This window comes from Alexandromys fortis, unplaced genomic scaffold (genome assembly GCF_014885135.2).
Source record: "Alexandromys fortis isolate MF-2015 unplaced genomic scaffold, M_Fortis_MF-2015_v1.1 scaffold_52, whole genome shotgun sequence".
NCBI lineage: Eukaryota > Metazoa > Chordata > Mammalia > Rodentia > Cricetidae > Alexandromys > Alexandromys fortis.
The window spans coordinates 11,019,621-11,043,263 of NW_026067929.1; the positions used below are offsets into that span (position 1 = coordinate 11,019,621).

A 23,643-nucleotide genomic window follows, 5' to 3' on the forward strand; every position below is an offset into this window, starting at 1 on the left:
GGTTGTAAGTCCCTGAAATGGGTGCTGGGAACCAAACTCCAGCCCCACGAGACAGAAGTAGTGTTAATTGCTGAGTCATTTTGCTAGCCCCAAGTTTGTCTTGTCTTGAGATAATGCTGCATAAGAATGAAGATCACATAAGAAAATATGTGATATAGTAACCTACTTGTAATGCCAGCCGTGGCTTGTGGAGTCAGGGGATCCCTGGAGCATGTTGGCTAGCTAGACTAGCTGAGTCAGCAGACTTTGGGATCAACAAGAGACCTGTTTCAGTTCATAGGACCGAGAACCACGAGGAAGACACTTGCCATTAACCTCTGACTGCCACATACTCAGGCATATATGTTCATGTGTACCCTGTGCCTCAAAGGTGCATGCATGAGACACAGGCACACACACACACACACACACACACACACACACACACACACACACACAAAAAGAGGCCATGAATTTGTTTGCCAAAGAACTAATTGAGTATAAAAACAGAAATGACAGTTTCATTGATGCGGTTGCAGAAAGTACTTGACTCATGTGGAATAGTCTTCACTGTACACAACTATGTAAAACACATCAGCTAGCTGTCTCTACCTAATGATATTGAAATGGGAGCATATTTTACTGTTACTGGGATCACTGTAGACAAATGCCAATATACAATAGTCTAGGACCACTTTATGTAGACATAAAGGTTGGTCTCCTAAGAGAACAATCTTCAGCTTGTTTGGAATGAACATGGGGTTGAGATATTCTATTCAGCCCCATGGTGTACATGTTCAACTGTTGATATATCTCAGTTTATGGACATTACTTCTCACTTCTAGTTTTGCTCATTCCTTGATGTAGGTGGGTCATCTGTCTATCTTTTGCTTTCATTGGTTAATTAATAAAGAAAACTGCTTGGCCTGATAGGGCAGAATTTAGATAGGTGGAGTAGACTGAAGAGAATGCTGGGAAGAAGGGAAGTGAAGCAGATGCTATCCTCTCCAAGATGGACGCAGGTTAAGATCCTTCTTGGTAAGCCACCACCTCGTGGTGCTACACAGATTATTAGAAATGGGTTAATCAAGATGTGAGAATTAGTCAATAAGAGGCTAGAACTAATGGGCCAAGCAGTATTTAAAAGAATACAATTTGTTGTTATTTCAGGTATAAAGCTAGCCATGTGGGTGGCCAGGCACCGGGAACGCAGCCCGCCACTCCTTCTACATTTCCCATTCCAGCAGGTTTCTACTCAAAACCCATACTTTGGTCCTTGTTATCACAGGACCCCTCTCTCTCTCTGAATCTTAATCTTCAGCTTCCCATGCTGGCCATTCAGCCTCTTGGTACTGTCCCCACTTACCCTGCCCTACTGCATGTACTCACCCACTTCTTTAAAGTCTACAGCTTAACTTTTCTGTTACGTTATTTCTAAATATGTACACATTTCTTCATATCTTACCTCCAGCTTTGACTCCCTGCCCCTCATTTTTCAACCCTTCCTTTGCTACCAACTGCAGCTTTCAGAAAAAAATTCCAATCTAGATTTCTTTATGTGTGCACATTTAATGCTTCTACCCACAGTGCTCCACTCACACTATTATCAATATTAAAAACCTCATTTGGGAAAGCAATCAGCAAAACATGAGCACTTGTGCCAACACACAGTCATGCATCATGATTTCCAGGGTCGAATGGGTCTCAGAATATGCATGCAAACCAGTACCCATTCCTACTCTTCCCTGTGCCCCAGAGGACCTTGCCTTTAATCTACCCCTTCTTTCTCAGGAGAAAATCATGTCTGCCTCCCACCAAGATTGGAGAGCACAAAGGTTGTAGTAAAAGGAGTGACAGGTGGCTTCTCGCCCGGCTCCTAGCCGCCTGGCTAGCTTATACCCCAAAATAACAACACACAAATTGTATTCATTTAAACGCTGCCTGGCCCATTATCTCCAGCCCCTTATTGGCTAACTCTCACATATTAGTTTAACCCATCTCCATTAATGTGTATCGCCACTTGACTGTGGCTTACTGGCATGCGTCTAACCAGCGTCCATCTTGGAGAGGAGAGCCATGGCTCTCACAGCATTCTGTTCGGTCTACTCCACCTATCTGAATTCTGCCCTATCAAAAAGCCAAGGCAGTTTCTTTTTTTGACCAATGAAAGCAACACATAGAAAGAAGACCCTCATATACCAAAATGTATTTGGCTTCAGTTCTGGATATTCTTGCTAAGACACTATCTCATCAACATTATTGTTTGTGTCCTGTTTTTCCAATTCAGAGGAGAAATACTCTCTCAAGTAATGTTCACCTCACTCCCCAAATTCCACCTATTTGCCTCCTTAAGCACCTGACTCTACATTTCTTATCTTCCCAGACATTTTTGTGTGAACATTCACTGAATATTTCCATAAGCAGTACCAGGCGTTCATAGAAAAACTCTGTGTGTTGTATTATACGTAAAGTGTGTATTAATCTCTTAGAGTTACCATTCTTTCTTGGGCATATTCTTTCTGTCTCTGTCCCTCCCAACTTCTGATCTTAGCTTCATAAACTGTTCAGCTTTGGAAAATGTTTCCATGGCCCACCTCTTGTCTTCCAGTATTGATCCACCTTCCTGTTTCTCTCTGCTACTGCACTTTTGCAAAGAGTAGCTTCACGTTCCCTGCCTGCTTCCTTAGCACCTACTCATTTCTCAAGCCTTCTACTGAGACCACACTTCCTGACCATCAGAGTCTCCTAATTTGCAATCCGGTTGTTATCCTTCAGCCTTGATCCTTCTTGCTATCTGATGCCTATTGTAGGTGTCCAAGCTTTTGGCTTAAGCCTGTCTTCCCACTGAGATCCATTACATTTCCCCTGATGGTATCAGCTTGAGAACATGTCTTCCTACCTGTCCCTAAGATGCTGTTTCTGATTCCATCTATTCAGTACCTGTGCCCACAGGTCTCCGTCCTCTCCATGATCTTACGTATTCCCAAGATTTGAACAATTGATTATGCCTACTTTTATATCTCAGTCCAGATGCCAGATCTGAGCTTCACACGCTGATATGGATAACAATACTAAGATACTCCTAAAGTAAAGTCTTCTTTGTCAATCTCAGACATATTTCTCCTCTCTGACTCCCTATCTTGGCTCATTTAATCTTCAATCTTCATGCCACTCTGTGACCAACACCAAACAACGCAGCCATCTTCAACTTTATCAAAGAATGAATTCTGTCATGGTTTGCTTGATCACACATTAGACAAAGTTGGGACGGTGTGATGTATGGTGTTGACATGTGGCATTTTATCATTTAAGTTGTAATCCCCACCTTAATGGATACATCAAATAAAGCATTTAAAATGAGAGTTGCAGAAAATCTTGGCTTGAGGGAGATGAACCCGAGGAAGGAAGAACTGGTTCCACTATGGGTAAGAGGGGAATGGCTTTCATTCTCTCCTTGTCATGGCAAAGGTAGGGCATTGCCTGTCCCTTGTCAGCTGTCCATCTGCACTGAGCTTCTAAGGCTCTGATAGCTTTAGCCTACTTACTATGACTCATTTTCCTCTTGAAATAATATATAAAGATTTTCTCCCTGGAACAGCTCAGATCTATTTTTCTCTGCCAATGCTGCTTCAGCCTGCATACTATTTTCCACATCTTTGCTAATACTCACCCAGATATGACAAGCCCAAAGGACTGGCAGAAGAGAATGTGATGAGAGACTCCAGCATATTTACCTCTTAATTCTTTTGTTATCATCAGGCATATCGACATCTGGGCTCAACTGGTAATTAAGGAGCTCCGTACCAAAGAGATCATATTCCAAGTAGCAGCCAAGTTCAGCAAACTCCAGTAGCTCCTTCTTATTAAATATAGACCTAGAGACAATAAAACAGATATATTGCTAATGCTGTTATTAAAAACATATTCTCTACATGTATCATGTATATATATATACATATATATGTATATATATGTATATATATATACAGGATATATATATAATACTTTAGGGACTGGAAAGATGACTGAGTGGGTATCGTAAGCACTACCTGCCAAGCCTGATGACCCAAGTTCAACTCCTAGGATGCTCATGGTGTAATGAAAGAACTGATTCTTACAAGGAGCCCTCTGAACTCTGTACCCCCTGGATGAACATGCCCACACACATACATAAAATGAATGTTATAAAAACATGACCATTATGTTGTTCAAGTTCAATTAAACTAAGTTCAATTAATTACCAGAAATATGGAAACATACCTAGAAAATGAAGTTATGTTTCTACAGTCCTTAGAAACTAGTCCTTACATTAATTTTTCTGCTATTAGCCAAGCAGAATTTTATAACTCTCCTTCAGAATGGTTTTTAGGATATGTTCCATATCCTTCTAAAAACCTTTTTAGCCTGTATTTTCATCCTGTAGGACTGCCATAATCTATGAAAGCTATTAAATGTATTTGGTATCTGTTCTCACCTGACCAGTCAGGTTCATAATGCAAGTCTGGCTGAAACAGGAAACTCTTGCTGCATGGCGGCAGCAGGGTGATTTTCTTGAGAAATGACCCCGAAATTAACTCCAAAGCCTACGTGAGGTGAGTTTCATTGCAACAGTTTTGAAAGGGGAAATATCCATAAAAGTAATATATTTAGGGGACTGGGGAGATGACTCTGTCTGTGAAGTGCTTAAAGCAGAAGCATGGGGACCTGGGTTCAGATCCCCAGCAACAAAAATGCTGAGTGCAGACGCAGTAGATCTGTAACCCTAGAGCCGGACCAGGGGGCGGGGGTGAGGGGTAGTGGATTAGTAGACTTCGGGATCTCAGTGGCCAGCATGCCTGAATTGATGAGGTCCAGTTCCAATGGAAAAACAAAAATAAAACACATGACTCAACGTCAACCTCTGGCATCAGAGGCACATGTCCATACATGAGCTTACACACACATGTGCCCATACTCATGAACATGTATGACACGCAACATCAACCTCTGGCATCAGAGGCACATGTCCATACATGAGCTTACACACACATGTGCCCATACTCATGAACATGTATGACACGCAACATCAACCTCTGGCATCAGAGGCACATGTCCATACATGAGCTTACACAAACATGTGCCCATACTCATGAACATGTATGACACGCAACATCAACCTCTGGCATCAGAGGCACATGTCCATACATGAGCTTACACACACATGTGCCCATACTCATGAACATGTATGACACGCAACATCAACCTCTGGCATCAGAGGCACATGTCCATACATGAGCTTACACACACATGTGCCCGTACTCATGAACATGTATGACACGCAACATCAACCTCTGGCATCAGAGGCACATGCCCATGTATGAGCTTACACTTACATACTCATATGAACATGCAATATACCACTAATATACATTAGTATATTAGTATATACATATACTAATATGTATTCTTAAAATAAATTTTAATATTTATCAATATCTTGTCAGATTAATAGGTATATTAAAAGTCTTTTTATTTTAGGATACAACCATGTAAATGAATGGATAGGAAAAATTAAGATGATACAAACAGGGCAACAGAGGACAGAGCAAAAGATATCTAAAGAAATTTATTTAGTCTATAACCACTAAAAAGGAATAAATTATATTACCCCTGAATAACTCTGTAGACATTCAATCACATGGAGGAACAGGAAAGAATAAATAGACCCTGCCAGAATACAGTGTGGAAAACAATCCAGGGAGAGAAACTCAGACATGGCATGAAGGTCTAGAGGGGAAGTGATTGCTTGGGGCCCGAAATGAGCCTGGAGAAGAAATAGAAATGACAGCTCATTCTTACCTTGGAGGTTCTTACGCGCACTGATGCTGTACCACTTTGGCCACTTCAGGGGCCAAGGATTAGCGCATGATTACACGTCTGTGATTCTGCTACTAAGCATTCAGGAGTATTTCAAAGCTTTTCTCCTAAACAGTGGAGGACTAACTAGGCTCCCATGTGCTGTGGGGGTAAGGGGTGTCGGCTTCCAATGCTTCCGGGCCATCCTGAGCTATCATGGTATGACTGGTTCCTTTCTCTTTCACCAGTTTAACCTAACTTAGAGCTCAGGGTACTGTTTTAGGGGGAGGCTAAGGAGGCTTTTTTTTTTTTTTTCAGACTTTAAAACCCGAATCACCACTGTGCTAAGGTCTATTAACACCACTCCTTCTCTACCTTCTCACCATGGAGACAGACTTCTGCTTCCAAACTTACTGAGCTAAAAGGATGTGTTTTTCTGTAGTAAACATATTCTGTTTTTCCCAAAGAACCATGTTTAGAAACAAAATATATACAATTAAAATAACAGGAGGGAGAAGAGATTAAGATTAGTATTTTCTCTTTTGATTCAAATTTGAATTGTTGATTACCCAATACAGGCAAGCCACTAGACAAGGAAGCCAGGGAGGCTGGAGACACTGACAGGTCGGATTAGATTCTTTTCCTTTTTTTTTTCTGGCCCAAGCCCCCAAACTAAGTTTTCTACATTTAAATAATGTATTAAGGCATACACATTAGGCAACAAGATAAAATACAGTAGGTATCAGGCCACAGGAAAATCTTTAGTTTCAATTGAAAGAAAAACTAGGGACTGGGTGAGGGCAGCTCAAGCTGGTGAAGTGTCTGCTGCTCAAACATGAGAACCTGGGACCGATGCCCGACACCACATCAAAAACCAAGCACTGTGGCAGAAGCTGGTAATCTCAGTGCTGAGGGAGTGGATGGAGGCAGATACCTGGCCATCCAAGCAGCCTCGTCTATCTGGCAGGTCCCAAGTCCTGGTGAGAGACTAGTCTCAAAAAGCAAGGCAAGCAGCCCCTGAGGGCCAGCACCGAGGACTGACTTCTGGTCTCCACATGCATGTACATGCAAACCCACATGTGCACTTCTGGCCTCCACATGCATGTGCATGCAAACCCACACGCGCACTTCTGGCCATTGTGCTGTTTTATCATCTCATTGGATGTTTCCCACAATCCTACTGGTTCTTGATTTCATTGATGAACTAGAGAACTGATATCAACGTAATGTGCTAAACTCATTTTGAAGTTGGAAGCTGTTATTTTAATCATCACCACAGCACATAACTTTGTCCCGTTACCGTCTCTTAACTCAATGGAGAGACTACATGGACTGAATATAGGCATAGTGTATGTCATTTTAAAGCCTGGGACCTGATTCTCCTCCCGCACTATCCTGAAACTATGTGTGGAAAAAAATGGGGACCAAGTGGGAGTATATGGGTAAAGGAAGGGAAAACTCCAGAAGGACAAGACAAGATTAGCTTGTAGAGTGTTTTAATTCCTAAGTAGGTTTATAATTAATATGATAGGTATAATAGGTAATATTAAGACTTTCCAGTTATTTTAGACAAAATGAATAACGTGATCGAGGGAGGAGAAGGAACAGCCTTAGTCATGATGATTGCTTTCATTCTTGCATGAGCCTCACATTGCCCTATGTTCCTTATAAATGCTAAGGGGCACACAGGCATCTTCTTTCGCCAGGTCAGATGAGATGACTTGTTGATCTACCACCATATTAGCTGCCCCACACCCTTCTTTACCTCCTTTCATATCAACTATGCCATGTTTGGTTCGAAGGCATGCTCATCAAAGCCTTATGCGTCAAAGCCTGAGCTCCCAGCTCGCAGAACTATTAGCAGGTAGAATCCTAGAGAAGTAGAACACAGAAGAAGGTCTTCCAGGAACTGGGTGAAGCCTTTGAAAGGAGTGTATTTGGATGCCAGTGCCTTCTTTCTTTCTTTCTCAGCCTGGCCATGAATTGAAGATACTTGTCTTGCTAAATGATCTCACTATAGCATTCAGAATTTCTAACAGAAGGGTTTCAAGGTAATATATCTTCCGGGTCTCAGACTCCACCTCCACAACTATGACCCAAACCTACCTTCCTTCCTTCCTTCCTTCCTTCCTTCCTTCCTTCCTTCCTTCCTTCCTTCCTTCCTTCCTTCTTGACTTCCTATCCCTCTCTCTCCCTCTCCCTCCCTCATTCCTCTCTCTCCCCCTCTCCTCCTCCTCTTCCTCTCTTTTATTTTATTTTTGAGGCAGTGTCTCACTACATAGTTCTGGCTTTCCTGGAACTCACTAGACAGACCAGTCTGGCCTTGAACGCACAGAGATTTGCCTGCCTTTCCCTCCTCAGTGCTGGGATTAAAGATTTTCGCCACAACAACTGGCTGGTCCAAATTCTTTATAAGTTGATTCATTCCACAGTGTTGTTCTAGTCTGGCTATCATCATAGAATGAAGCAGAATGAGAATAATAATGGGTCTAGGGACAAGATAAACCCACCAAACTATTTCTTCAAACCAGGTACCACTTCCAGTCAGTCCATTCAGCTGTAAACTCATCAATAGATTATGGATGAAGTTGTTCCCCTGAAGACTCTATTACTTTCCAATGGCTTCAACAGCTGGCGATCGAGACTTCAACACATGAGCCCTTTGGGAGAACACTTGGTATTTAATAAAATATATATAATATGCATATCTCTATTTTTACAGATGGAAAAGGTAAATCTCAGAAGAAATAAATACCCAGCTCCCAGTGGTGTTGTCATGAAACACAGACTGGTCTGTGCTCAGGAGGCACCCACTTCTACCAGCCTCATCCATGCTGAGAATACCTGCTCACCAGAGAAGCTCTGTTCACTGCCATTGACTCTTACTCTGTGGAGAAACAGACTTCCTGACATTGACATCTAAAAGAATCACCCACCCACAGCTCCTTAAACTTTAACAGGATCATTGACCTATGTGAAACTGACACTCATTTGGATGATTTCTAGAGGCTGGAATCGGACTATTGTGGCTTTGTTTACACAAATGGCTTTGCTTTCACTCAGAGAATAGTTATTCTCAAATGTCAATATGAAAAAAAAAAGGACTCTACTTGAAGTCTGTCAGGTGAGATCTCAAATCATTGACTTCAGAGGACACCTTATAGAAGTGGAGGTGCTAACCTCAGAGTCCTCTTCCTTCCATATTTCATATCCATGAAGAACTCTATTCTTATCTACTCTAAGAATCCATAGATTTTAAGATAAAGGTTTTATCTATGACATATAAAAGAACTTCTGGTCTTCCAAGGTTGCTTCCTGGGTAGAGGCACTTATCACCAAGCCTGACAACCTCATACCAAGGACCCACATTATAGAAATGAGTGGCTCCCACAAATTATCCTCTAACCTACTCACATAGATCATGGTATGCACATGTCTATAAATATATACCTACATATGTACACGCACATATATATTTCTGTATATGAAAAATAAAAATTGTTAAAAGAGTTCTTAAATTCAATAGTCAATATCTTTTGATGAAAGAAATGACTACTTTGCCATTTATGAAGTATCTCAGGAATCCCAGCATGAAAATCAGACCTAAGTATTTGTTCTTGTCACCCCTATGATATAATTTCATATGCTGCCTGCTTTAAACTTTTGCTCTTCAGCTAGTAGATTGATACTATAAGTTACAAAATAACATATCTATAGAAGGAACACACATTAACTTAATGAAAATATATATTAAATAAAGAATGTATTGTCATCCTCCTAGGAGGTGGCATCTGGAGTGATCTGTCTTCATTTTCAGAACAGACTTACAGTTTACCTAGCCTTTCAAGGCTGGAGTCAACATGCATGTGAACACTGGTTTTGTTATTCTTTCTGTTCCCTCAGTATTCTAGTTTTTTGTCATGTCATGAGAGATTTAATTTAATGTCAAAATGTACCCTGCATAAAATGACAATTTGAACAAGGTTTTGGGCCTTCGTGTAGAAGAGCTAAGAGCCAGAGGAAAGGTTGTGATTCGTGAGTGCTACAAAGAAGGCAGCAGCACCTGCTCTTTGTCTGGAGGCTCCCGGGTCACGGAACTCCCAAGCACACTGTCATTTCATGGTCTAGCTATGCCCCATGAATTAACTTAGCAAACATTTACTGTCACCTGTCTTTTGTTATTCTTTATGCTGGGAATGCAAATATGAATAAAAGCCTTCAGTCCTCCATAGTAACAAAGTCTGTGGAAGAAGACAGATGTTTTAAAGTAATAATTATAATTAAATGTTCCAGAGATTTTTTTAGTGCAAATAAGTACAAGATATCATGAAAAAACCGTGAAAGAAGGGATTCGCTTGAGTCTTGAAGTATCTCATTTACACAAAGTTAGGTGGGATTCAGGTGTTGCATAAGAGGTACTCAATCCGGAGGAACACCTGTTGAGAGTTAAGAAAGGAGCGTGCTGCTCTTGAATGTAAGGCAATAGCTTATCAAAGATGAAGTACATGAGAGAGAAAACATCCATCCATTTATCCACTCACCCACCCATTCATATATCCATCCATCCATCCATCCATCCATCCATCCATCCATCCATCCATATGTCCAATAAAGCATCCACTCATCTCTCTAATTAGTAAAATATTGCTGGCCTTCTATTAGCATAACCCATGAGCTGAAAAACAAAAGACAAATAACACATAGTCCTGTCCTTCAGAAAACTTAGTATCTACTAAGGAAAAGAGACACCTAAACAGAATTACCAAGTATCATGATAAAAGTACTTCTAAAAATGAGGCTAGCAAATAGAAAAAGGCATCTTGACTGTTTAGGAAAAACTTTGGTGAGTTGCAAGTTGATGGAATACTCTTCCAAACAGACACAAGGAATAGAATAATATTACAGTAGAGTGTCACATTTGTATGAGAGCCTTGAGGCACAGGACGCCTGAAACAGTTTCTCGAGAATTATGGGAGATCAAGTAGAGCATGAAGTGGGCACTAAAGTATTTGAACCAAAGTATTTGGATTTTGTGTCTAAGCAGAGGGTACTAACTGAAGGGTTTGAGGTCAGAGAGAGGAATGTAGTGAGGGATGTATTTGGGAAGATGGGTCTAGTTGATTCTAGAGACCAGATTCTGCAGGAAGGCCAAGGAATCAAGTCCTTTTTGGGAGACTCACAGTAGTTCATTCAGGTGACAAGTGAAGGACTGGATTCAGGCAATAAGAGAAGAGTGGATAGGAAAAGCTGTGTTTGCAGATCTCTGTGAGGCGGGTTCCTGGTCGCATGCCTGGACTTCAAAGAGAGAAAGCCTTGGTGCGAATAGCACCGCCACCGGCGAGAATAAGGAGAGCAGCAAGCCGCTGGGGTGAACCATGGGGGCCCGTCAGTACAGTGACAGGGATGGGGGATGAACTCGGGGCAACTAATTAGCTGAAGTAAGTGATTCCAAGAACATGGGAGGAGCAGGTTCCAAAGCACACCATGCACTGAATATATAATTACGGCACACGAAATGTCATTACTGAAGTCGGAAGCCCAAGCATGGATCCTGCAAAGGAAGCATAGGCAAGCCTGGTCTTCCAGTACCTGGTCCAGTGTTCTCCCCTTCTGTTGTGCATAAGTCAGCAGGCATTTAGATCTATGAATTCCCGAGGTAGAGGCTAGGAACTGTGGAGAGAGAGCTCTGCCTCCCTCGCTCACTGAACCAGCACAGGAGGAAGTAAGGACTGCATTTCCCACAAAGTCGTATATTCTTGATCAAGTGAAATTTTAAAGGTTGGTGTACACGTGCAAAGATAGACATTCATACATGCATCTGAATTTTGATGAATGCCCACTATAAAAATTAAATACCAAAAAAGTATTTATTTATTCCCCTGATCCCTTGAATTTTTCACTTTAAAGTCAAGGAATGTTTGCACAGATAGAGTACGTGGAATGTTTAATTATGCAACAAAATTTTCAATAACTACTTTAAATTACTAAACTCAACTAGAATTCTTCATTTAATAACCTAAAATATATTTTTAACAACTTGGATGACATTTTACACAAATATATAACTCATTATAATCCAATGATAATATTCTACTAAACTAATACTGAAGTCAGGCCTGGTGGCTCATGTCTATAATTCCAGAACCCCGAAGGCTAAGGCAGGAGGTTCAGGATTTCAAGGCTGCTCTGGGATACACTGTTGATTTCAGGGTAGCTCGGGTGGGTTACAGCATGAGCCCTGTCTCAAGGAATGGAAATAATTACCAAATCCTCTCCTTATGTATGCTCTACACTGCTCACGGCAGCCTTACCTCAATAAAAAAGATTTAAAAAACCCTCTAATTTTGGACAAGGTTCTGGGTATTGAACCAAGGGCCTCACATGTGGTCTGTACTCTAATTTTGTAACCATGGGGATGGAAGATACTAGTTAATGAATTTTAATTAATTAAAAGTAAATGTCAAAAATATGAGGAGTAAATATTGTCAACAGATCTTAAGACAATTTTGTATTTCAATTAAATGTTTACCAAGAATTTGAGTTTCACTCGAGTTTATCACTTAGAATGGCACGTTATTAGAATATTTCTCATGACTATATTTGAGGTGTTTAAATATCAATGTACATATTTTGTAAGATTCTTTTTGACATCTTTTTATGGGCCAGCATTTCAATGTTAGTGATTAACTGGGAATAAAAGTTAAGAAGAAAATAATTTCACCTGCCATTTTTCTACATTTTGATAAACATCTTCCACACTTCCCACTTTTGGCTGGGCAAGTCCTTATTTGATGACATCATAGGCAGATCTGAGTCCCACTTTAAATATTATGACTTAAGGTTTCAGTAAAAGCAACAGAGGGCACAAGGAAGAAAAACACTTGTTTAAATTAGACTAAAACCAGAAGGTGGCTCCGAACTGCAAAGTGTAATTAAACCTTTATTTGAACAGTTTATACACCCCAAGAAGGCACTTCACAGTTTATACACCCCGGGAAGGGCTTTTTGCCATGAACTCTCCAGCTGTCATACAGCACAAAAGAGGCTACACTTTTCATGTTCGCCAGTCCACAGTTCAGGGGATGACAGTGTTGAGGACAGCGAAGATAAATCTCATAGACACGACAATCCTATTTGTTAAAATGTCACCTTTCATGTGAATGGTGTCAGAGTCATGACAAATTGCTTCAGGAAAAAAATTAATAGTGCAAGGTTTGGGTGGCTAGAATGGGCCGGGAAGAACATATGACCGGGGCAGCCTTTTGCTGTGATACCAGCAGTTCCACAAACAGCAATTTGGGGTGCCTGAAAATATCAAATACCATTATAGCATAATTTCATTTTATTGGACAGGATCTGTACATAGAAATTAAGTTGTCTTTCAGTTTGTGTGAGGCTTGGCTGGATTTCTTTCTTCTTTCCATCTCGGTTTCTGTCTTTTAAGTAGGCTCCATCTTACAAGGTAACCCATGGAAAGCAATAATAGAAGGACAGTTACATGGCACTTTAAGGGCTAGAAATATGTTTCTTGGCTGGGGAATTGGTTCAGTGGGAAAGAGCACACTTGCTGTGTGAGCAAGATGCCCGAGTTCAGATCCCCAGAACGAATGTAAAAGCGACGTGTGGCAACACACCTCTGTCTCTAGTGCTGTGGGAACTAGAGACAAGAGACTTGCTAAGATTTACTGGCCACCAACTCAGTGGCAGGCTGAATGAAAGACCCTGTCTCCAGGAGTACCTGATGTCTTCCTCAGGCCTCCATGTGCACACGGCATGTGCACATACACAAATGTTTTTCTTTAACCCCTTTGAACAAACAAATTTGGAGGCTTAAAAAAACTTTCAAAAGTCACAGCAAGTAAACAAAACATGAAACCAGGGAACCCAATTTCATCTCCTCTCTCCAGTTCCCATCTGTGCTGCATGAGTGAAAGGATCACTGTGGCCAATGTCATCACATAACTTTAACTCAAAATATATTCAAGGTTTGCATCAGTAGGACTCTATTAAAATGTATATTTTATATGAAATGCATTACCAAAATCCACATGTACACAAAAGCAACAAAGATGCCATGTTAAAAAGTACCTAGGTTATTATGTATGTGATGTACACATACTACACAGTTAATTAATTGTCTGTTCTAATGAAAACAGAGGCCATGCCAGTGAGCATTAGTCATTGTAGGAAAGAAAGAATTATTCATAAATATTTTCTATTAAAAGTTCTCACTTGCTCCTCCTTTGTTGCCTTCACCAATTTCTTTAATTTCTCACTCTGGTTGGATATCAGCCAAACAGACTGACATTGTTTTTCCTGTATATTAAATGCATGGGCTGCACATGCTACACAATGCACCCTCATTCGTCTGGATGCATTTTGTATGTCATGTCTGCAATGCATGTGCATGCCTCCTCCGAACTATAAACTGTTAAGAAATGGAGCCGTATTTACAGGCCTCGGAACACTGCACACCACCGTAGGTGCACAGCGCTCCAGTTATTCTTCTTCAAGAACGCTACTGTACTATTTAGCCATACAAAGATGTTTTGTTCAGTTCCTGTTTGCCAGACATTTGCTTGGAACTGGTTCTGAATGATTTCAAATTAATTCATTAGAATTTGTAGGAATTAAAAGGGTACAGCTCCAAGGATCCTGCAGAATTATTTTTGTGACTTTTCAAAGAAAATCTTAAGGTGAAAAGTCACCATAATTATAATTCAATAATCACTTTGACAGAACTGCAGCCCAATGTTTGATACATACATATGGTAATTAGTCACTCAAATATTTGCTGGATGGATGAAGTGATATTCCCCTCCTTTCATTTAATTAGCAGCATAGGAAAAAAGTGTCATATTTGTGTCCTTCCAAGGGTTCGGCCAATTTGGCGTGCATGATCAAAGGCAAAGAGAACGAAATGTTTTTGGAGCACTCCTGAGTTTTTCCTTCTGGTCTTTCAGATACCCTTGGGTCAAATTCCTTTCCCTTCCCCAGGGAGCAGTTTTCCAAGAGAGTGATGAGCTATCTGCCTACACTTAATTATCCAGCCCCTAATCAGACCCTGGACGTCCATCAACACTCTCCGGCTTGTTAAATAGACGTCCAAGATGAGCAAAGATTTAGGCATAGCACCTGTCTGTTGCCCTCCAGGAAGCTCAACATTTGAATTGGCAAATTGTTCCCACGTATTTGTTATTTGGACGATGTTTTTTTTTTTTTTATTTTTTCCCCATTGAGCTCTCTCTGGAAAAGAAATAATTCTGTTGCATATGCATGGTTACAAGCACTCTAATAGGGCACTGCCAGTCAATCCTGTTTGAACAGGCTTGACAAAGAGAAGAACTGTGGGGAGCATTCTTGAAACACACACAGCCCATATTAGACGTGTCCCATGGCGGTGCTGCTGATAGGCTCTACCTAAAAGTGTGGCTAGAGTTTCTGCAGGTGGTCAAATTATTATTAAATGTTTAATGGTGCAAAGAATTCCCCCATTAAAATCCCATACAAGAACACAGGAATACTGCTATTCTTTAATAGATGTTGACTTTGGCTAGCCACTGTCAAGGACAGCCCCTTTGATGTCCCTAAGGGTTAAATTCATAGCAGTCAAACTGCCCTTCCACAGACTCATGGGCCTTAGGGAAACAGATGGTTGGGGAGAACTTGGAACATGGCCAATTTATTTAATCAAGTTGTTGCCTGTTTAATGACCTTAAGCTGATAACCAATGGTCACATGGTAACAGAGTGGTTTGGAGGTCTTCAAGGAGATGGTCATCCACTAACTCTTTCTTGTCAGCATTTCAATTGCCCCCTTTGGATAACCACGAGAAGAGTTCTTATTGTTGCAGTGGTATGTGTGTGTGTGTATGTGTGTGTGCTCACAGACACACACGCTTCTCTGGCTGCCTGCCTTGGGTAAATTTTCATGCAGATTTCATAAAGCTTCAGGAAAATTTCACTGCTTCCATAGTTTTGCGAGCACACTAAAATATTTTATGTTTGTGCTCTCCCAAAGGAAATCTACATTTGAAGGGAAAACCTAAAGTAATTTTGTATGTAGTCAAGGCTGAAGATCACCCTGCTCAGTCCCAAACCCCTGTGTTCCTAAGTGAGGTAAAAGACACAGCGGCCACCCCAAGCTACCCCTTCCCAAACTTAACAGAGCACAGCTTTAGAACCTTCTCTATACTATGCCCAGAAACACGGTGGGAGAATGAAATGGCCTTAGGTTCGCTTTGGGAAGCTTTAAAGGCTGTGTTTCAGGAAATGCTCTCCTTTTTTATGTCTTCCACATTGTGTCCAGCTCTTTTGTGTGCTGTCCCCATTACAAAGAGCTGAAGTCCCTGCTCCTCCAGCACAGATCAGACTGTACGTACTGCCCAGCAGAGCTCAGGCAGCCTGTGGAAGCTGACCTAGCAAACTCCAGCCCAGCAACTGGTCTGCTGTGAGCAGTCACTTCAAATAGCCACCTCTTCCTACCTCTGCCTCCTGACTTTTTTCTGTTACTTTATTTGGTTTGTTTTCAAAAGCCATTTTCCCTGGTTGCTTCCCCATAGAAATATTCCCATGTATTTCTTTGTCTTGCACTAGAATCTCAGATTATCCATACCATGGGTGCAGAGTGGGTGACTGCTCTAGCAACTGCCTCAGGATGTGCCGGTTGCTTGGGGCTTGTGTGGTGTCAGGTCAACAATTCCATTCAGTCATGAGTCATCCAAGAAGGAAGTAATGAACTTGTAGCCAATGGAAATCAGTTCATACATCTTTATCATTATATATATTATATATAAATGTTATATGCTAGTAAAGAAACATAGTCCAACTACTAGGAAATAAATACTAGTAGTTTTTTTTATATTGTCTGATTTTTATGAACCAGGAAATATTGTGCTAGTTCAGGTTTATTTTGCAATTTACAATGAAAACTTATTTTCTATATGTGCCAAGCATAATTTTTCTAACTTAATGTCTAACTGTGAATGAAGAAGGATGGTAAGATCCTGCTTTAAGGAGAATCTTGATCTAGTTTCAAGCAGTGTGGCAGACTAAACGTTCACAGAAACCTTTCCAACAGAGTCCATGTAAAACACTGAAAAAAACTTAACAGAAAAAAAAGCCTCATGTTTTTAAATGCCTGGTTGGGGCTGCAGCAGAGCCAGGCCCTTTTCAGGGGCAGAAGCAACAAGGAGGTGAGAAAATGGTCAATAAGGTTGAGCAATGCAAGCTCTGTATGGCAGACTTGGGGAACTAGGGGAGCCAGGGCTGGGGACTGAACTGGCAGCAAGATCAGTCTGGAGCTGCAGGGAAAGCTGCCCCACCATCAGAAACAAGATCCCTCCCCACCAGGAATAGGGAGTTGGGAGAAACCTTGAGGCACAGAGTTCTCGGGAGTCCGTGCATGTCTTCTGAGTCTCAGCTGAAGAGTGGGAAAAATGGGAGAGGAATCCTGAGGATCTATAGCCACAGCTGTTGGGAGGGTGAGAACTCAAAGTGGCTGTGTCACGTGTGACAGGTTCTCCTGTCAGACACGCACACAACCATCAAAAGCTGTGTGTGTTTCCATCCATTTGAAGTATCTGGCATTCAGATTCATAGGAAGGGAAAGCAGAATCGGGGAGAAAGTGTCCTGAACACCACTGAACAGAATGCTTCAAATATTTAAGATGATCCATTTTATGTTCCGTGTATTTTATCATAATAAATAAAAGGAAACATCTTTAAATTTAATTTAAAGTTGACAACACCTAACTCCCTGCCAGAAACAATCAAAACAAACAAACAACAACAACAAAAGCAAAAAAAAAAAAAAAAAAAAAAAAAAAACACAGCAAAACCAAAAAAGAACGGCCAAGAATGGAGGTGCATACCTGCAGCCTAATGCTTGGAAGGTCAAGGTGGGAGGGTCTGGATTTAGGTCAGCCTAACTACACATTAAGACTCTGCCTCAAAAATAAGTAAATAAATAACACGCTTAAAGAAGAGGAAAGATGATTCACCTGTCATATTAATTTTCCAGGAGTGTGGGATATGCTCACAGTAAAACATTAGTACTTTAGGACACGCGAAAGCACTTCCTATGCAGGACCCTTCTATAGTGGGTCAATAGCAAACTACACCAATAAAAATCACAATAAACTGTGTTTATCAGTTATGAAAGAGATTTTGCAGGCTTAATTTTTTCTGAGACAGGATCTCACTGCATAGCCTTGACTGGCCTGCCACTTGTTATGTAGACCAGGCTGGCCATGAACACACAGAGATATGCCCACCTCTGCTAAGACTGAAGGCACACACCACCATACCTGGCTTGATGCTCATCATTAGTTTTCAACAAGAAGAAACTGAAAATGTGTTGAAGGAAATAAAAGTTCTTAAATTTAACCACACAGATTTGAAAGGTAATGAAGTGAAATTTAATAAGAAAACTTTATGTTAATATTATAAAGAAAATACACAAAGGAGAATGGATTCTTCTGGGAAGACCACAGTGAATAGATAAAACTGAAGAAATTATGGCTCAGAGAGAGAAGTGGAGGAACAATCAGAGAGTATCAGGGATAAGAAGGACAGGTATGAAGATCCTGCTGGTATTTGGTTGGAACTTACACTATGAACAATAAGCAATATTTGCAGAGACAATGTATGGAGCTTCTCAGGAGTAATGGAGATACAGCTTTATACTAAAAATATCAAGGACTTCTAAGTACACAATACGAAAAGACACAATGAAGCAGAGTAGTGGTGGTGCACACTCTAAACCCTTGCACTTGGGAGGCAGAAGCAGGTGAATTTCTGAGTTTGAGGACAGCCTGGGCTGTCGAATTCCAGGACAGCCAAGACTATACAGAGGAAAAAAAAAAACAAAAACAAACAAAAAAAAAAAACAAAAACAAAGTCAAATCAAACAAACAAGCAAAACCCACAATGAGTCAGGTCATAGAAAAAATGCAGAATAATAAAAACAACAGCTGTAAAAGATTTCAGCAAATAAGCAAAGGAACAAACAAACTAAAACCAAAGTATTTTAAAGGAAGAACACCTTGTTTCATCTGATTGTCAATAAAAGTGTACGATGGTTGAAAATGGATGATCATTGAGGGCTTAAGAAAGTAACTTGCAAGTAGAGTATTGGAAATGATTGATTCTATCATATTATCCATAACACACAAACACACACACGAAAACAGAATAAGGCTCTTTTTAGACAAACCAAAGCTAAACATTATAACACAGACATTTACTGGAGGAATTAAAAATAATGTCCTTGGTAGTGGGTGTTGGAGGGGGAGTGATCAAGATTGGCTGTAGACATGTATGGCATTTTCAAAGAAGAAATACAATAATTTAAAAAGAGGAAGAATTATATTATAAATCTTGTCAATCTAATGCTAATTTCAATACGGCTAATCTAAAGGTTTAGGATTAGCATTGGTTACATGTTTGTGTATTAACAGTGACCAAGCATCTGTTTATAAAGTCAAGCCTCTCATAAGATATGTAGTAGGTTGAGTAGCACATTCTGAAAACATGTCTGTGTTTTAACCCTAAGAATCTCTGAACGAACCTTATTTCAGAAAAAAAGGATTTGTAGATTATAATTAAGGATCTTAACTTGAGTTCATGCTATTACAAGTGGGTCCTAAATTCAATATCAAATGTCCTTAGAGATTGAAGAGAAAACATACATAAACCCAAGGCCTTGGGAAGGCAGAAGCAGAAACTAGGTTTCCAGCCACAAGCTGAGGAAGAGCAAGGTCTGCCAGACAATGGAATAAGCAAGTGAGGGTTCTTCCTGCAGCCTCTGAGCACACAGTCTGTGTGACACTGGGATTTCAGACTCTCTTCTTCAGAACCACGAATCAAAGCCCACCATCTTGGGTTGGTTGTTGTGTTATAATTGTTACAGCAGCCATAAATTCTAGTATGCCAAAATTAGAAACACCATATTTGACATTATCTTAATAATTTCAGTTTCCAAAATTCAGGTGTTGCAAAGAAAAAAACAGGCGGCAGAAACACTTTTGGTTTTCCTTTTAGGGCGAAACTATTTGTTTTCTCTTTATTTGTATTTATAGAGGCATTTATCACCCCAACTGTTGGCAAATACTGAACACGTCAAATTGGCATGTGCATGACATCGAATCATAAGAGAAAGAAATGGCGCAGTCAGTAGTGACCTGTTCTGAAGAGTTATGCAAGACCAAGGAAGTCTCTTTACAAAATGTCTCAGACAGAAGGTGGCACGCAAGAGGGATATGCACACTGCTACCCTTTTTAGTGTATGCTCATTACAAGACTTCATAAACACCGCCTTCCAGGGACTGTGGGTATGATTCAGTGCTAGCGTGTGTCACAGTTGTATGTGTGAGGCCCTATGCTCAATACTCAGAACTGGAATGAAAAAAACTTTCCAGGTAACCACTGCATCTCCTTATTAGTATTTCATTTATCGCATCACCGGTGATTTCTCTAATAGCCACTGAGTTGTACAGTGGTTTACAGCGATTTGTGAAGTACCCCACTTACCTGTCAAGGTGGGACATAACTGTTTTAGAGATGTCTGCACCTGCTTCTTGCAATATACGGATGATCTGAAATGGTGCGCCTGGGTTCCTTCCAGGGTGGATGATGACTGGACAGCCCAGCTGAGCCTGGGCATGAGCTGTAGCCTGAAGTACCTTTCTCTCGCTGTCCGTCAAAGGCCAGGAGCAGCCAATTTCCCCAATAACTCCACACTTGATACTGGTTCCATCAGCTCCGTGTAGAATTTCATTGACAAGGACATCTGTAAGCTGACGAAGAATGAGAATGAGCTTATTTTATAGACTGTGAAATACATCCAAACAAACTCATACTATATATATTTATTTTATATTTATATTTATATTTTATATTTTATATTTATTTAGAAATGTATTCTTTCAAAACTGTATTCAGAGTCAGGGAGCAGGGAGGATGGCTCAGTCAGAAAAGACTGTGTCTCACAATCATGAAGATCTGTGTTCCACCCCCACTCACATATGAAGGCTGGGTGAGGTGCTACATTCTTGTGACCCCAGCACTGGTGAGACAGAGATGGATGGATCCCAGAGGCTCACTGGCCAGCTGGTCTAGCCTAATATCACCAATTAGCTCCAGGTCAATGAGAAACCCAATCTCAAAGGAGAGGTACAGTTTTCTTAAGGATGACATCTGGTTGTCCTCCAAATTCCACACACATGTTCCCTGACATGTATTTGCATATATATTAACCTCTCTTTCTTTTCTTTTCTTTTCTTTTCTTTTCTTCTCTTTTCTTTTTTTCTTCCTTCCTTCCTTCCTTCCTTCCTTCCTTCCTTCCTTCCTTCCTTCCTTCCTTCTTCCCTCTCTCTCCTCTCTCTGTCTCTGTCTCCCCCCCCCCTCTCTCTCTCACACACACACACACACACACATTCTTTTGTGTGTGCACCAACATTCTTTTAGTTAAGATTGGGTAATGAATCACACATTTTTGACTAATTTGCAAATTCAACTAGTTATTCTAAGTGTCTTACTGAGACTATTGAGAAACTCATAGCTTAAACACTCTGTAGGGACAAGAAGAGAAAGACTGTTCAGCCTGAGAAGAAGCGTCCTTATTTTAATCTGGATACAACAGCTATGGATGCCATTGAATCTGTCAACTCTATCAAGTTCTTTAATACTCTCTTTTATTCCCACAATGTGTACTTTACTTGGTTCCTACGTCCAGTAGCATTTAAGCATTTAAGTCATTAGCTTAGTCTTCAACTATCATAAATGTAGACATTTAAAAGCTTATTGGAACATAATACACATGAAAATTTAAATTAAACCATTTTAAATATCAATAGATGTTTCACCAAGAGTCTACCTGACATTCTGTACAGGCTACGGAAAATATGCAGGATATATACTGTATGTAAACACATATAAACTGACACGTGTTTAACAAGAAAATACACACATGTACAACAGAGCCTTGCAAGCTTAGCTTTCTTCTATTCTGCCCATTCTTACTTAATATTATAAACAAGAGAACAGACCTTCTCCCACCCCTCCCGGCTTGTAATAAGAGAAGAAGCTGTATTTGCAAACGTACCAAGTCTATGCCTGCCAAGTCTCACCCTACTGTGAATTTTCATTGCTGGTTATTATAAAACCAGAGGGGAAAGCCAAAGCTGCACGACTGAAGCTTATGGAAAAATGAGGTTTACAAGCAGACTGAGGGGAACCACTGAGCTCTGCTAGAATTTGTACAAACCAAGCATTAGCTCATCAAAGCTGCCAATGACCAGTGTGTCGAGAGCCCCTTCCTCAACATTTGAAAGACATGGAATCTCACAAATTTGGGTCCTAGTCCGCAGCTGTCTTTGTGAGCTAACCATAGTCACATATCCAGTTCCTTCTGAGCCAATGGCATTTCCAGGGTTCAGACTGTCCTGAACTTACACAAAATGTCAAAGTAGTACTGTTTACCTGCTCCACTGACATGGCCCTGGTTGCTGCAGAGTGAGTTGCATCAACGTAGAACCCAGCTCCTGCTATGATGTGGACTCCAGTTTGCTCAGCTAGCCACTTCAGTGTCTGCACATCCCTGCTGAGCCCAGTGGTTGTGTTCTCCACCAAGGCTCCTCCTCCCTTAGCCTTGAAATACAACAGTTCTTCCTTTATGGCTTCTGTCTCTTGATTCAGCTGGAGGTTCTCTTGATGGGAATAAGGATTTTTCTGAATCCAAAATAAATTTTTCAGCATGATAGGCTCCTTGGAGGTAGCTTCACGGCATGGAGGGGGTGGGCAGTAAAAATTGTCGAAGGTCATTGTTAAATGCTCATGGGTCAAGGTGCGGCCCAGTTTGCTTGGTTCTACCAGGCCCAACACAGTTTGCACTTTCCCACTTAGGGAAGACATTCCTGACAGTTTCACAAGGATTTGCTCTAAAAAGGAAATAGGAAAACCGAATTAGAACATTTAACACAAACATGCAATCTGTCTGTAGAGGGCGGGGTTGTGAATGTGACTGTCTGGAGGATCAATGACAGGAGAGATAAGACCTCATTTATCATCTGCCCCAAGGGGGAATGGCTGGATTAGATGTATGTCCCCAGTGCTTCCGCCAGGTCTCCTCCGATAGAGCAATTCCAACTTTATTTACTGGAGAAATTTCTTGATATCCAGTTCATATATATATATTTTACTATTTTTGTCCCAGTTATAGCTATGCTTCTTGGATACATCAACAAAAACCATTCTCCTTCATAATTGATAACTTCCATTAAATTGAGCTATATATTAATTTTAATATTATGTCATCACTTTTAACGTGGATGAAATATACGGGGGCCTCTACTCATAGTGCTACCCATTTGTTACCATACTGGATGAACTACTGTTGACGACCTGCCGTGCGCCAGAAGCATGACATCAAATCCCTAACCCGCATGGCTTCATTGGGGATGACCCCAAAATAAGTGGGGGAGGGAGAAATACATAAGTGCCTTTTTAAAATATCAAAAGTAAGAAGAAACAAACCGTTTCACTTTCAAGAGTTTATTGTCTAGTGCACATAGACAGTAACCCTTTAACATACTTAAAAGCAAAACGTCATTGTTATAACGAAAGTGACTACAAGGTAATCTGTGATGGTTAGAAGCTAAATGTCAGCTTGACCCAACCTAGAATCACTTGGAAAGAGAGTCTCAAGGAGGAACTGTCTACACTGGCTTAGTCTGTGTGTTTGTCTGTAGGGAATTTTCTTAATTACGTCCATTGACATAGGAAGAGCCAGCCCATCATGAGTGGGAACATTCATTCCCCAGGCAGGGGA

At 40.7% G+C, this 23,643-nt stretch overlaps 1 protein-coding gene across 3 annotated transcripts in view; it reads right to left on the minus strand.

Annotated features, from left to right (window-relative positions):
• The window catches only part of Pter (phosphotriesterase related), an 81,360-nt gene that overhangs the window by 23,900 nt on the left and 33,817 nt on the right, over positions 1 to 23,643 (minus strand). For all 3 annotated transcript variants that reach the window (XM_050144771.1, XM_050144772.1, XM_050144770.1), the window contains 3 exons: positions 22,296 to 22,753; positions 20,346 to 20,611; positions 3,714 to 3,854 (listed from right to left, as the gene is read on the minus strand). In XM_050144771.1, coding sequence (XP_050000728.1) covers positions 3,714 to 3,854; positions 20,346 to 20,611; positions 22,296 to 22,753 — 865 coding nt within the window. The remainder of the gene's footprint in view (positions 1 to 3,713; positions 3,855 to 20,345; positions 20,612 to 22,295; positions 22,754 to 23,643) is intronic.